Source organism: Bombina bombina, chromosome 5, assembly GCF_027579735.1.
Source record: "Bombina bombina isolate aBomBom1 chromosome 5, aBomBom1.pri, whole genome shotgun sequence".
Lineage (NCBI taxonomy): Eukaryota > Metazoa > Chordata > Amphibia > Anura > Bombinatoridae > Bombina > Bombina bombina.
Window position 1 is genome coordinate 176,721,971 of NC_069503.1, and position 14,279 is coordinate 176,736,249.

Sequence of the window (14,279 nt, forward strand, 5' to 3'; positions counted from 1 at the left end):
CAACCTGCAGCTCTATGTTCACTGGCCCAACATTTGCCCACCCTTACACGAACAAGAGATTTAAGATCAGGCACTTTATCACGTGCACGACAACACATGTGGTTTATCTTCTGAACTGTTCCTGCGGGCGCTTCTATGTCGGAAAAACGACAGATGACGCCAGGACAAGGTTTGCCAACCACAGGTCGGCCACACAAAAGTGATCAACCGGTGGCCAGACACTTTGTTGAAGCTGGCCATACAGTGAATGACTTGCGTTTCATTCTGATTGATCATATTCCCCCACTGAGACGAGGACCGTAACACGATCTTATTACAAACAGAAGCAAGGTGGATCCATCGCCTGAAGACAACGCAACCCAATGGACTCAATACGGTGGTAGATTGGCACTGCTTCTTGTAGTTACCAGAAGAAAAGTCTATGGACCTAATCCTTGAGAGTTATACTCCAGAGAACTATGCACCATTTTTTCACTTGTGGGGGTCCAGATCCATTTTCTCCACTCGTGAGAGTCCAGATTAATTTATTCCTCAATTTGACTTATGTGTCTGTGTGTCTTGATCTGGTGGATGCATGCATGTTAGTTCTATCCCCTGTATGTGTGGACAGGATTCCTTTGCACTCTTTTGTATGTATTTATTTTTGTTATTTTTGTGGCTTTTGAGGCTCACAGTCGTTCTATGCTCAGTTTTGATGTATGCCACCACAGTGTCTATTTTAGATTTGGGGTCTGTTCCGCTTGATGTCCTGCTTCTCTCATATTGTTGTTTATTCCTTACTAGCCAATACCTGTATAGTTTTGAGTTGTACATTTAAAGTTCTCGGCTTATCACCTGTGGTGACAGGTGTCTATTATTGCTCACTTTTATATTTGTAACAATTTTTATTTGTGGATAGGGTAGATGACATGATCAGTGTAGTATCCACTCCTGTTAATTGAATACCTTGTGACTTCTCTTTGTTTTATTTATTCACTAGTCCCTTATCTTTCTTATCCAGTTCTTATAAGTTCTTACCTATTATATTACCTTTATTTTATTTCATTTCCCTGCCTTAGGTATAATGCTGGTACTGCATATATTAGCGGTGTTTAGTGCCTGATCCTCATGATCCACACTTTCCCATTGGCTACACTGGTATGAGACTCAGGACCTCTTGTTACCGTTTGGTTACGAGTTCTATCGAATATATTAATGCTTACTCTGTGTGGTGTTGTGATTTGTACTTTCCTTGCAATACACATAGGTTTCTTTTCCCTTTACCCATAGTGGCTATTGCGCTCTACAGTCTGATAGTGGCTATTACGCCCCTTGGTCTGACTATGCGCTCTCAGTGTGCAATGCTTTAGTCGTTGCCTTGGTGACGTGACGTCACTACTCGCCCCCTCCACTTCTGGTTTTCGCCATGACCGGTCCTGGTGGATTTTACTTTCTAGCGTGTGAGTAAATGCCTATTTTTGCAATGCACAGTAATAGATGTACAATTAACAATGTCCTGTTCCCTCATCTTCAATGGCACTGTGTTGTGTATGCACCCTTCTTTGCCTTAGAACTATGAGACTGTGAGTTTGTTAGCGTGTGCTAGTTTGTGCTTCCCCCTATGACGCTGGATCCCATATACAGTTTTGAATGGAATATGCGTGTGTATATGTGAATAACACATAGTATTTAGAATTTAATACTCCATAGTTGCCAGATATTGGTAAATTCTTTTTATTATCCTTTTCTAATTATGGTTTTTGTTTCACATGATTCAGTGCTTTACACTATAATATTCAATCACTTGATCAATTAATTTTGAATTTCTCAGCAATATTTGTTTTGTTTAACAACACATGTAATTTGGATTGTGTGGTAGTCATGACTACCATTTTTGGCGGTTTTTGTCTTAATTGGGGGGAGGGGGTCACCATTTTGTTTGTCTTTTTAAACTGCTTGTATTGCTATTTCACTTTTGTCTGAGGAAGGGGATACTCTATCTCCGAAACGTCACATTCAATTTTGGTGTTTTGAAAAAAGTCCAGTGAGTGCAAGTTTCTTGCTATATATATATATATATATATATATATATATATATATATATATATATATATATATATATATATATATATATATATATATATATACAGTATATATTACCAAACACACAAGCCATAGCAGTGTGTCTGTATACGTGTGTGTATGCATATATATATATATATCTGTGCTTTTCGGGAGTGCTATTTAAGCACCCAGGGCTGGGATGTTGTAGAGTCATTGGATATGTACCCGGTCCGGTCTTGGAGTGCAGTCTCCTTCCGTGTCTTATATTTTTCTCGGTGATGACATATACCTGTGCAACCCTCCCTTGTTCCCAGTTTGTTTGGCGCATTGTGTGGCTGTGTTAGGGACTCAGGCAGTGGAAAGGACCTTGGCGTGGTGCCTGAGCTTTTCCCATTTGCCCAGATGCGATAACTAACCTTTCCAGTTGTGTTTTTAAATCTTAGCTGTGAGCTAGCTGGTGAGTTCTGGGTATCTCTTTGTGTTGTATTATTATTTTTTTGTAATCCCCCTATGTTTCTTGCACCCATTCCGGACTGGGGTTAACTGCCTGTGACTCTGGTGACAGCACAGCTTTTTGGTAGTTCTATTTAAAGGGCCATTATACACTCATTTTTTCTTTGCATAAATGTTTTGTAGACAATCTATTTATATAGCCCATAAAGCTTTTTTTTTTAAAAATAAATGTATAGTTTTGCTTATTTTTCAATAACATTCCTCTAATTTTCAGACTCCTAACCAAGCCCCAAAGTTTTATGTGAATACCGTCAGCTACCTTCTCCAGCTTGCTCCTGTTTGTGTAAAGGGTCTTTTCATATGCAAAAGAAGGGAGAGGGGGGAGTGTCTTATTTCCCACTTGCAGTGGGCTTTCCGGCTACCTTTTCAACAGAGCCAAACTGAGAGCTTCTAAGTAAGTTTTTAAACAGTTTTATACTGGATTTTTATATCAGTATCTGTGCATCTTATTCTTTATAGTAGTGTCTATTACATGCAGTTATATGAAAATGAGTGTATACTGTCCCTTTAAGCACCCAGGGCTGGGATGTTGCAGAGTTATTGGATATGTACCCGGTCCGGTCTTGGAGTGCAGTCTCCTTCCGTGTCATATATATATATATATATATATATATATATATACATACACACACATATATGTACTGTTATGCAATGACATTTATCTGTGTTAATATAAACAAACCTGGTAATATGTGTGGATGCCTCTAGTGAGGAAGGAGTCAGTTTTTAACGTTTTAAATCTGTCCTATCCTTCTAGTTCCTTTGATTCCTTTGAATCTCCGTTACCATGTATATCTGAAGCGCTATGGCTCTGTTCTATGCTGCCTTTGTATTGTTAATGACCCAATCTGTGTATACCAAGACATATAACAATCAGCCCTATGGTCTGGACCACATCTTTGTACCAACCTTGAGCGTATTATATGAGTCTCACTCTGAACTGTTTGACCTTGTTCTCCGTTTCTCCTTGCAGAATCAGTGAAATTGTATTGCTTCAAGTTACATGAAATACATTGTTCTTTACTAAATGCTACCTGTCTATTAGGTTCCAGACCTTAGCCAATATTCTCCGCTATGAATTATGTGATTTCCTATACATTGCTCATTGTATTACTTTCTACTATGGATTTAATGTTGTCCTAGGAATCAAATCTCCACTTTGTTCTTTTTTTTGTGCTTTTTTCTTTTCCTTTCTTTTTCTTTTTTGACTTGCACAATTTGTTTTTAGTCTATTAGTCTTGTCTTGTGATGTGTTTTTTCTCCTTTGTGGAATTCATTGTATTTTCTGTTTCTTCTTATTTTTGTATATAGAACAGTCTTGACAAAGGTCCCTGTGAGGACCGAAACGTTGACTGAATTAATAAAACTTATGCTAATTAAGACCTGTGTGTGCCTCTTCTCTACATGAAAAGTTTCTACCTATCTACCATAGAGTGCACCCAGGCAACCCAACGTACAGTGAGTGCTTGGATCCCAAAACCAGAATAAATATATATATATATATATATATATATATATATATATATATATATATATATTTTTTTATACACACACATTTTCTCACTAAGGGCTCGCTTTATTAAAGCTGAGGCGGACAGGGGCGCATATACATGCCCCTGTACGCCTCAGCTCGCCTGTGGAGGGGCGAATTTATCCGCAGGAATTCTCCATTGCACACAAGCGCAATTTTGGCTCGCGTGCAATCCCGCCCCCTGCCCGCGCACAGCCAATCACGTGCGGGCAGGAGCTGTCAATCTCCTCGGTCGGACTAGACCGCGAAGATTGAATTTCGCCACCTTAGCGGTTGCGAAGAGGTTAGGGAAGCAGCGGTCTAGTGACTGCTGCTTGTTAAATACAGCGAGCAAATTCTTGTGAAAATAAATCGAGCCCTAAAAATGACTTCTAGAAGTGATAAAGTGTAAACTGCATCTAAAATCTCTAACACAGCTCAGCACAGGAGTGTGAAATAGTTCAGCAGTTAAAGGGATATTCCGGTCAAAATTTAAAATCACATATATGAAGTAAATCGTTAGATATAAACATATTTGCAATATACACGTATTGGCAAAAATACACATATATGAAGTAAATCGTTAGATAGAAACATATTTGCAATATACACGTATTGGCAAAAATACTTGTAGTAAAAGTTATCACTGTTTTACTGTTAACATTTTTCTGTGCATGTGAAGCTTAGCTAGATATTCTCAGTGAACCAGCATTTTAAATTATGCAGCTGCTCAGAGCACCAGTGGGGCTTGTATTATGTCAGCAATCAACAAATTGAGTCATTACCGGATGGTATATGGTATATAAACACTTAGATACACGTTTGAAACGGCTATAGCTTTTATTAGAATCATTTTTGCATACATGTACTGTATATTACAAAAATGCTTCTTATCAAAAGTCAAATGCATCCATGTGGGTTTCAATTTTGGCTGGAATGTCCCTTTAAGGGGATATGAGATCTCTGTGAGAATGCTGAAATGTTACAGCTGTGACGGTGAATGTAGCAGATTTTTTTTTTTTTTTTAAGGAAAAATAAGTATGAGCTGCATCCATGTGACACCTGTGGGAATAATCTAGGCACTGGGCTGTTCATTATTTCTAAAGCAAGTTTTCTCTATGGTTTTAGTTGGCTTTGGCATAACTAAAAATAATTAATGTTGGAGGTACTGGCTGTTCTGCCTGAAAGTAAAAAAATTAAGTCCATGTTTGAATTGTTCACTTGATATTTTTAATTTATAATCACCAGACAGAACTCTTCAAGAGCAAGGCGTCAGTCACAATGTCAAAGTGCTCGTCCTTGAGCTTAATTATTCAGAGGAAGAAGCTAAAAAAAGGACTCATGATGAAGAAAAGGAAAGGGAGAGTGATGTGAAAAAGGAAGAGAGTGTTAAAAAGAAGATCATGCGGACTAAAAAGGGCCTGGAGATTCTAGCAGAAAGAGGTAAGTTCTATTAAAAGGGGGAAAACTTTATTGCCGAGGGTCTCAGAGGTCATATTCAGGGCAACATCTGGATCTGTGAATACAGCCATCTCTGCCATCTGTCATATAAAATATATTTTTTAGGAAAGTATCTTGAATACTGAGATGAAGGCCAATTAAATAATAATAGTAGGTTAGCAGAATCCTGTTTTTTCCCCTTTTATTGACAATTTATGGTTTCTGTGCAATAAAATTTTGCTATATCCTGCGCTTGCTATACAGCCCAAAAAGAACATTCTGTAACTTAGGAATCAAAATGTTGGTAAGTGCCTAAACCAGCATAATTTCATATGGTCCCCGAACTCACCAACTCAGAACCAAATATCAGATGCCCAAAGTACAGCACAGGTGACATCATTATTTGCTTAATTTCTTCTCATCCAAAAGGTGTGAGTAGGTCCTGAGACAAATTAGGAATCTATGGTTTAAAGGGACAATATAGTACAGAATGTCAGGGCTGTATAGCCTCAAGATACTTTTTTCTTAGCAACTTTCCCATATTAGGATGTAGCCTTTTCTCTTGTTAAGTGTATCCAGTCCACGGATCATCCATTACTTGTGGGATATTCTCCTTCCCAACAGGAAGTTGCAAGAGGATCACCCACAGCAGAGCTGCTATATAGCTCCTCCCCTAACTGCCATACCCAGTCATTCTCTTGCAACTCTCAACAAAGATGGAGGTAGTAAGAGGAGAGTGGTGTATTATAGTTAGTTTTTTTCTTCAATCAAAAGTTTATTATTTTTAAATGGTACCGGAGTGTACTATTTTATCTCAGGCAGCATTTAGAAGAAGAATCTGCCTGCGTTTTCTATGATCTTAGCAGAAGTAACTTAAGATCCACTGCCGTTCTCACATATGTCTGAGGAGTGAGGTAACTTCAGAGGGGGAATGGCGTGCAGGTTATCCTGCAATAAGGTATGTGCAGTTAAAATTTTTCTAGGGATGGAATTTGCTAGAAAATGCTGCTGATACCGGATTATTGTTAAGCCTAAATACAGTGATTTAATAGCGACTGGTATCAGGCTTATTACCAGAGATACATACTCTTATAAAAGTGCAATATAAAAACGTTTGCTGGCATGTTTAATCGTTTTTATATATGCTTGGTGATAAAACTTATTGGGGCCTAGTTTTTTCCACATGGCTGGCTTGATTTTTGCCTAGAAACAGTTTCCTGAGGCTTTCCACTGTTGTAATATGAGTGGGAGGGGCCTATTTTAGCGCTTTTCTGCGCAGCTAAAATTACAGACAGAGACATTCAGATTCCCTCAGCAGTTCCCTGCATGATACAGGACATCTCTGAAGGGCTCAAAAGGCTTCAAAAGTCGTGTTTGAGGAAGGTAACAGCCACAGTAGAGCTGTGGCAGTTGTTGTGACTGTTTTTAAAAACGTTTTTTTCATTTGTTATTCCGTTTTTGGTATTAAGGGGTTAATCATCCATTTGCAAGTGGGTGCAATGCTCTGCTAACTTGTTACATACACTGTAAAAATTTCGTTAGTGTAACTAATTTTTTTCACTGTTATTTCAAATTTTGACAAAATTAGTTTTTCTTAAAGGCGCAGTAACGTTTTTTATATTGCTTGTTAACTTGGTTTAAAGTGTTTTCTCCAACATAGGTGTGTCCGGTCCACGGCGTCATCCTTACTTGTGGGATATTCTCTTCCCCAACAGGAAATGGCAAAGAGCCCAGCAAAGCTGGTCACATGATCCCTCCTAGGCTCCGCCTACCCCAGTCATTCTCTTTGCCGTTGCACAGGCAACATCTCCACGGAGATGGCTAAGAGTTTTTTGGTGTTTAAATGTAGTTTTTATTCTTCAATCAAGTGTTTGTTATTTTAAAATAGTGCTGGTATGTACTATTTACTCTGAAACAGAAAAGAGAAGAAGATTTCTGTTTGTAAGAGGAAGATGATTTTAGCAAACGTTACTAAAATCGATTGCTGTTTCCACACAGGACTGTTGAGATGAAGTAACTTCAGTTGGGGGAAGCAGTTGGCAGACTTTTCTGCCTGAGGTATGACTGGCCACATTTCTAACAAGACTTTGTAATGCTGGAAGGCTGTCATTTTCCCTATGGGGACCGGTAAGCCATTTTCTTAGATTAAGTAAAAGAATAAAGGGCTTTATAAGGGCTTAAAAAACTGGTAGACATTTTTCTGGGCTAAAACGATTACTTTGCTAAGCATATTTGGCAGATTATAACTCTTTATAGTTATTATAATCTTGGAGATTGTTGTTAAAAAACGGCAGGCACTGTATGGACACCTTTTTCAGATGGGGGCCTTCTCTAGTCATAGGCAGAGCCTCATTTTCGCGCCACTAATGCGCAGTTGTTTTTGGAAAGCAAGGCATGCAGATGCATGTGTGAGGAGCTAAGAACCACTGAAAAAGCTTATAGAAGGCGTCATTTGGTATCGTATTCCCCTCTGGGCTTGGTTGGGTCTCAGCAAAGCAGATACCTGGGACTGTATAGGGGTTAAATGTAAAAACGGCTCCGGTTCCGTTATTTTAAGGGTTAAAGCTTTCAAATTTGGTGTGCAATACTTTTAAGGCTTTAAGACACTGTGGTGAAATTTTGGTGAATTTTGAACAATTGCTTCATGCTTTTTCGCATATTCAGTAATAAAGTGTGTTCTGTTTAAAATTTAAAGTGACAGTAACGGTTTTATTTTAAAACGTTTTTTGTGCTTTGTTGACAAGTTTAAGCCTGTTTAACATGTCTGAACCATCAGATAAGCGATGTTCTATATGTATGAAAGCCAATGTGTCTCCCCATTTAAATATATGTGATAATTGTGACATAGTGTCCAAACAAAGTAGGGACAATGATGCCACAGATAATAATATTGCCCAAGATGATTCTTCAGATGAGGGGAGTAAGCATGGTACTGCATCATCCCCTTCTGTGTCTACACCAGTTTTGCCCACACAAGAGGCCCCTAGTACATCTAGTGCGCCAATACTTATTACCATGCAACAATTAACGGCTGTTATGGATAATTCTATTGCGAATATTTTATCTAAAATGCCTACTTATCAGAGCAAGAGGACGCTGATGATAACGTTTCTGACATACCCTCACACCAATCTGAAGGGGCCAGGAGGGAGGTTTTGTCTGAGGGAGAAATTTCAGATTCAGGAAAAATTTCTCAACAAGCTGAACCTGATGTTGTAACATTTAAATTTAAATTAGAACATCTCTGCGCACTGCTTAAGGAGGTATTATCTACTCTGGATGATTGTGACAATTTGGTCATTCCAGAGAAATTATGTAAGATGGACAAGTTCCTAGAGGTTCCGGTGCCCCCCGATGCTTTTCCTATACCCAAGCGGGTGGCGGACATAGTAAATAAGGAATGGGAAAGGCCCGGCATACCTTTTGTTCCTCCCCCTATATTTAAGAAATTATTTCCTATTGTCGACCCCAGAAAGGACTTATGGCAGACAGTCCCTAAGGTCGAGGGGGCGGTCTCTACTCTAAACAAACACACTACTATTCCCATAGAAGATAGTTGTGCTTTCAAAGATCCTATGGATAAAAAATTAGAGGGTTTGCTTAAAAAGATGTTTGTTCAGCAAGGTTACCTTCTACAACCAATTTCATGCATTGTTCCTGTCACTACGGCGGCGTGTTTCTGGTTCGAAGAACTAGAAAAGTCGCTCAATAAAGAATCTTCGTATGAGGAGGTTATGGACAGAGTTCAAGCACTTAAATTGGCTAACTCTTTTATTCTAGATGCCGCTTTGCAATTAGCTAGATTAGCGGGGAAAAATTCAGGGTTTGCTATCGTGGCGCGCAGAGCGCTTTGGCTAAAGTCTTGGTCAGCGGATGTGTCTTCCAAGACAAAATTGCTTAACATCCCTTTCAAGGGTAAAACACTGTTTGGTCCTGATTTGAAAGAGATTATTTCAGACATCACCGGGGGAAAGGGCCACGCCCTTCCTCAGGATATGTCTTTTAAGGCTAGAAATAAGCCTAATTTTCGTCCCTTTCGCAGAAACGGACCAGCCTCTACTTCTACATCCTCTAAGCAAGAGGGTAATACTTCTCAACCCAAACCAGCCTGGAGACCGATGCAAGGCTGGAACAAGGGTAAGCAGGCCAAGAAGCCTGCCACTGCTACCAAAACAGCATGAAGGGATGGCCCCCGATCCGGGTCCGGATCTGGTGGGGGGCAGACTTTCTCTCTTTGCTCAGGCCTGGGCAAGAGATGTTCAGGATCCTTGGGCACTAGAAATAGTTTCTCAAGGTTATCTCCTGGAATTCAAGGAACTACCCCCAAGGGGAAGGTTCCACAGGTCTCAATTATCTTCAAACCAAATAAAAAGACAGGCATTCTTACATTGTGTAGAAGACCTGTTAAAGATGGGAGTAATTCATCCAGTTCCAATAGGAGAACAAGGGATGGGGTTTTACTTCAACCTGTTCATAGTTCCCAAAAAAGAGGGAACATTCAGACCAATTTTAGATCTCAAGATCCTAAACAAATTTCTCAGGGTTCCATCGTTCAAAATGGAAACCATTCGAACGATCCTTCCTACCATCCAGGAAGGTCAATTTATGACCACGGTGGATTTAAAGGATGCGTACCTACATATTCCTATCCACAAGGAACATCATCAGTTCCTAAGGTTCGCTTTTCTGGACAAGCATTACCAGTTTGTGGCACTTCCATTCGGATTAGCCACTGCTCCGAGAATTTTCACAAAGGTACTAGGGTCCCTTCTAGCGGTTCTAAGACCAAGGGGCATTGCAGTAGTACCGTACTTGGACGACATCCTGATTCAAGCGTCGTCTCTGTCAAAAGCAAAGGCTCATACGGACATCGTCCTAGCCTTTCTCAGATCTCACGGATGGAAAGTGAACATAGAAAAAAGTTCTCTTTCCCCGTCAACAAGAGTTCCCTTCTTGGGAACAATAATAGACTCCTTAGAAATGAGGATTTTTCTGACAGAGGTCAGAAAATCAAAACTTCTAAGCTCTTGTCAAGTACTTCATTCTGTTCTTCGTCCTTCCATAGCGCAGTGCATGGAAGTAATAGGATTGATGGTTGCAGCAATGGACATAGTTCCTTTTGCACAAATTCATCTAAGACCATTACAACTGTGCATGCTCAGACAGTGGAATGGGGATTATACAGACTTGTCTCCGACGATTCAAGTAGATCAAAGGACCAGAGATTCACTCCGTTGGTGGCTGATCCTGGACAACCTGTCACAGGGAATGAGCTTCCGCAGACCAGAGTGGGTCATTGTCACGACCGACGCCAGTCTGGTGGGCTGGGGCGCGGTCTGGGAACCCCTGAAAACTCAGGGTCTATGGTCTCGGGAAGAATCTCTTCTCCCGATAAACATTCTGGAACTGAGAGCGATATTCAATGCTCTCAAAGCTTGGCCTCATCTAGCAAAGGCCAAATTCATAAGGTTTCAATCAGACAACATGACGACAGTTGCATATATCAACCATCAGGGGGGAACAAGGAGTTCCCTGGCGATGGAGGAAGTGACCAAGATAATTCAATAGGCGGAGGATCACTCCTGCCACTTGTCTGCAATCCACATCCCAGGAGTGGAAAATTGGGAAGCGGATTTTCTGAGTCGTCAGACATTCCATCCGGGGGAGTGGGAACTCCATCCGGAAATCTTTGCCCAAATAACTCGATTATGGGGCATTCCAGACATGGATCTGATGGCCTCTCGTCAGAACTTCAAGGTTCCTTGTTACGGGTCCAGATCCAGGGATCCCAAGGCGACTCTAGTAGATGCACTAGTAGCACCTTGGACCTTCAACCTAGCTTATGTATTCCCACCGTTTCCTCTCATTCCCAGGCTGGTAGCCAGGATCAATCAGGAGAGGGCTTCGGTGATCTTGATAGCTCCTGCGTGGCCACGCAGGACTTGGTATGCAGACCTGGTGAATATGTCATCGGCTCCACCATGGAAGCTACCTTTGAGACAGGACCTTCTTGTTCAAGGTCCATTCGAACATCCGAATCTGGTTTCCCTCCAACTGACTGCTTGGAGATTGAACGCTTGATTTTATCAAAGCGTGGGTTTTCAGATTCTGTAATAGATACTCTGATTCAGGCTAGAAAGCCTGTAACTAGAAAAATTTACCATAAGATATGGAAAAAATATATCTGTTGGTGTGAATCTAAAGGATTCCCATGGAACAAGATAAAAATTCCTAGGATTCTATCCTTTCTACAAGAAGGTTTGGAGAAAGGATTATCTGCAAGTTCTCTGAAGGGACAGATCTCTGCGTTATCTGTTTTACTTCACAAAAGGCTGGCAGCTGTGCCAGACGTTCAAGCGTTTGTTCAGGCTCTGGTTAGAATCAAGCCTGTTTACAGACCTTTGACTCCTCCCTGGAGTCTTAATCTAGTTCTTTCAGTTCTTCAAGGGGTTCCGTTTGAACCCTTACATTCCGTAGATATTAGGTTATTATCTTGGAAAGCTTTGTTTTTGGTTGCAATTTCTTCTGCTAGAAGAGTTTCTGAGTTATCTGCTCTGCAGTGTTCTCCGCCCTATCTGGTGTTCCATGCAGATAAGGTGGTTTTGCGTACTAAGCCTGGTTTTCTTCCGAAAGTTGTTTCCAACAAGAATATTAACCAGGAGATAGTTGTACCTTCTTTGTGTCCGAATCCAGTTTCAAAGAAGGAACGTTTGTTACACAATTTGGACGTAGTCCGTGCTCTAAAATTCTATTTAGAGGCCACTAAAGATTTCAGACAAACATCTTCTTTGTTTGTTGTTTATTCTGGTAAAAGGAGAGGTCAAAAGGCAACTTCTACCTCTCTTTCTTTTTGGCTTAAAAGCATTATCCGATTGGCTTATGAGACTGCCGGACGGCAGCCTCCTGAAAGAATCACAGCTCATTCCACTAGGGCTGTGGCTTCCACATGGGCCTTCAAGAACGAGGCTTCTGTTGACCAGATATGTAAGGCAGCGACTTGGTCTTCACTGCACACTTTTGCCAAATTTTACAAATTTGATACTTTTGCTTCTTCAGAGGCTATTTTTGGGAGAAAGGTTTTGCAAGCTGTGGTGCCTTCCATTTAGGTGACCTGATTTGCTCCCTCCCTTCATCCGTGTCCTAAAGCTTTGGTATTGGTTCCCACAAGTAAGGATGACGCCGTGGACCGGACACACCTATGTTGGAGAAAACAGAATTTATGCTTACCTGATAAATTACTTTCTCCAACGGTGTGTCCGGTCCACGGCCCGCCCTGGTTTTTTTAATCAGGTCTGATGAATTATTTTCTCTAACTACAGTCACCACGGTATCATATGGTTTCTCCTATGCATATTTCCTCCTGTACGTCGGTCGAATGACTGGGGTAGGCGGAGCCTAGGAGGGATCATGTGACCAGCTTTGCTGGGCTCTTTGCCATTTCCTGTTGGGGAAGAGAATATCCCACAAGTAAGGATGACGCCGTGGACCGGACACACCGTTGGAGAAAGTAATTTATCAGGTAAGCATAAATTCTGTTTTCCAAGCTTGCTAGTCTCATTGCTAGTCTGTACAAACATGTCTGACACAGAGGAAACTACTTGTTCATTATGTTTAAAAGCCATGGTGGAGCCCCATAGGAGAATGTGTACTAAATGTATTGATTTCACCTTAAACAGTAAAGATCAGTCTTTATCTATAAAAGAATTGTCACCAGAGGGTTCTGTCGAGGGGGAAGTTATGCCGACTAACTCTCCCCACGTGTCGGACCCTTTGCCTCCCGCTCAAGGGACTCACGCTAATATGGTGCCAAGTACATCAGGGACGCCCATAGCGATTACTTTGCAGGATATGGCTGCAATCATGGATAATACCCTGTCAGCGGTATTAGCCAGATTGCCTGAATTTAGAGGCAAGCGCGATAGCTCTGGGGTTAGACGAGATACAGAGCGCGTAGATGCTGTAAGAGCCATGTCTGATACTGCGTCACAATATGCAGAACATGAGGACGGAGAGCTTCAGTCTGTGGGTGACATCTCTGACTCGGGGAAACCTGATTCAGATTATTTCTAATTTTAAATTTAAGCTTGAGAACCTCCGTGTATTGCTTGTGGAGGTGTTAGCTGCTCTTAATGACTGTGACACAATTGCAGTGCCAGAGAAATTGTGTAGACTGGATAAATACTATGCAGTGCCGGTGTGTACTGATGTTTTTCCAATACCTAAAAGGTTTACAGAAATTATTAATAAGGAGTGGGATAGACCCGGTGTGCCGTTTTCCCCCCCTCCTATATTTAGAAAAATGTTTCCAATAGACGCCACTACACAGGACTTATGGCAGACGGTCCCTAAGGTGGAGGGAGCAGTTTCTATTTTAGCAAAGCGTACCACTATCCCGGTTGAGGACAGTTGTGCTTTTTCAGATCCAATGGATAAAAAATTAGAGGGTTACCTTAAGAAAATGTTTATTCAACAAGGTTTTATTTTACAGCCCCTTGCATGCATTGCGCCTGTCACTGCTGCGGCGGCGTTCTGGTTTGAGGCCCTGGAAGAGCCCATCCATACAGCTCCATTGACTGAAATCATTGACAAGCTTAGAACACTTAAGCTAGCTAACTCATTTGTTTCTGATGCCATTATTCATTTGACTAAACTAACGGCTAAGAATTCTGGATTCGCCATCCAGGCGCGTAGGGCGCTATGGCTTAAATCCTGGTCAGCTGACGTGACTTCAAAGTCTAAATTACTCAACATTCCTTTCAAGGGGCAGACCTTA

General features: G+C 41.0%; 1 protein-coding gene across 3 annotated transcripts in view; it reads left to right on the forward strand.

The window, feature by feature from the left end:
- Nucleotides 1-14,279, forward strand: part of NUB1 (negative regulator of ubiquitin like proteins 1) — a 275,592-nt gene that overhangs the window by 119,837 nt on the left and 141,476 nt on the right. For all 3 annotated transcript variants that reach the window (XM_053713794.1, XM_053713795.1, XM_053713793.1), the window contains exon 6: nt 5,315-5,509. In XM_053713794.1, coding sequence (XP_053569769.1) covers nt 5,315-5,509 — 195 coding nt within the window. The remainder of the gene's footprint in view (nt 1-5,314; nt 5,510-14,279) is intronic.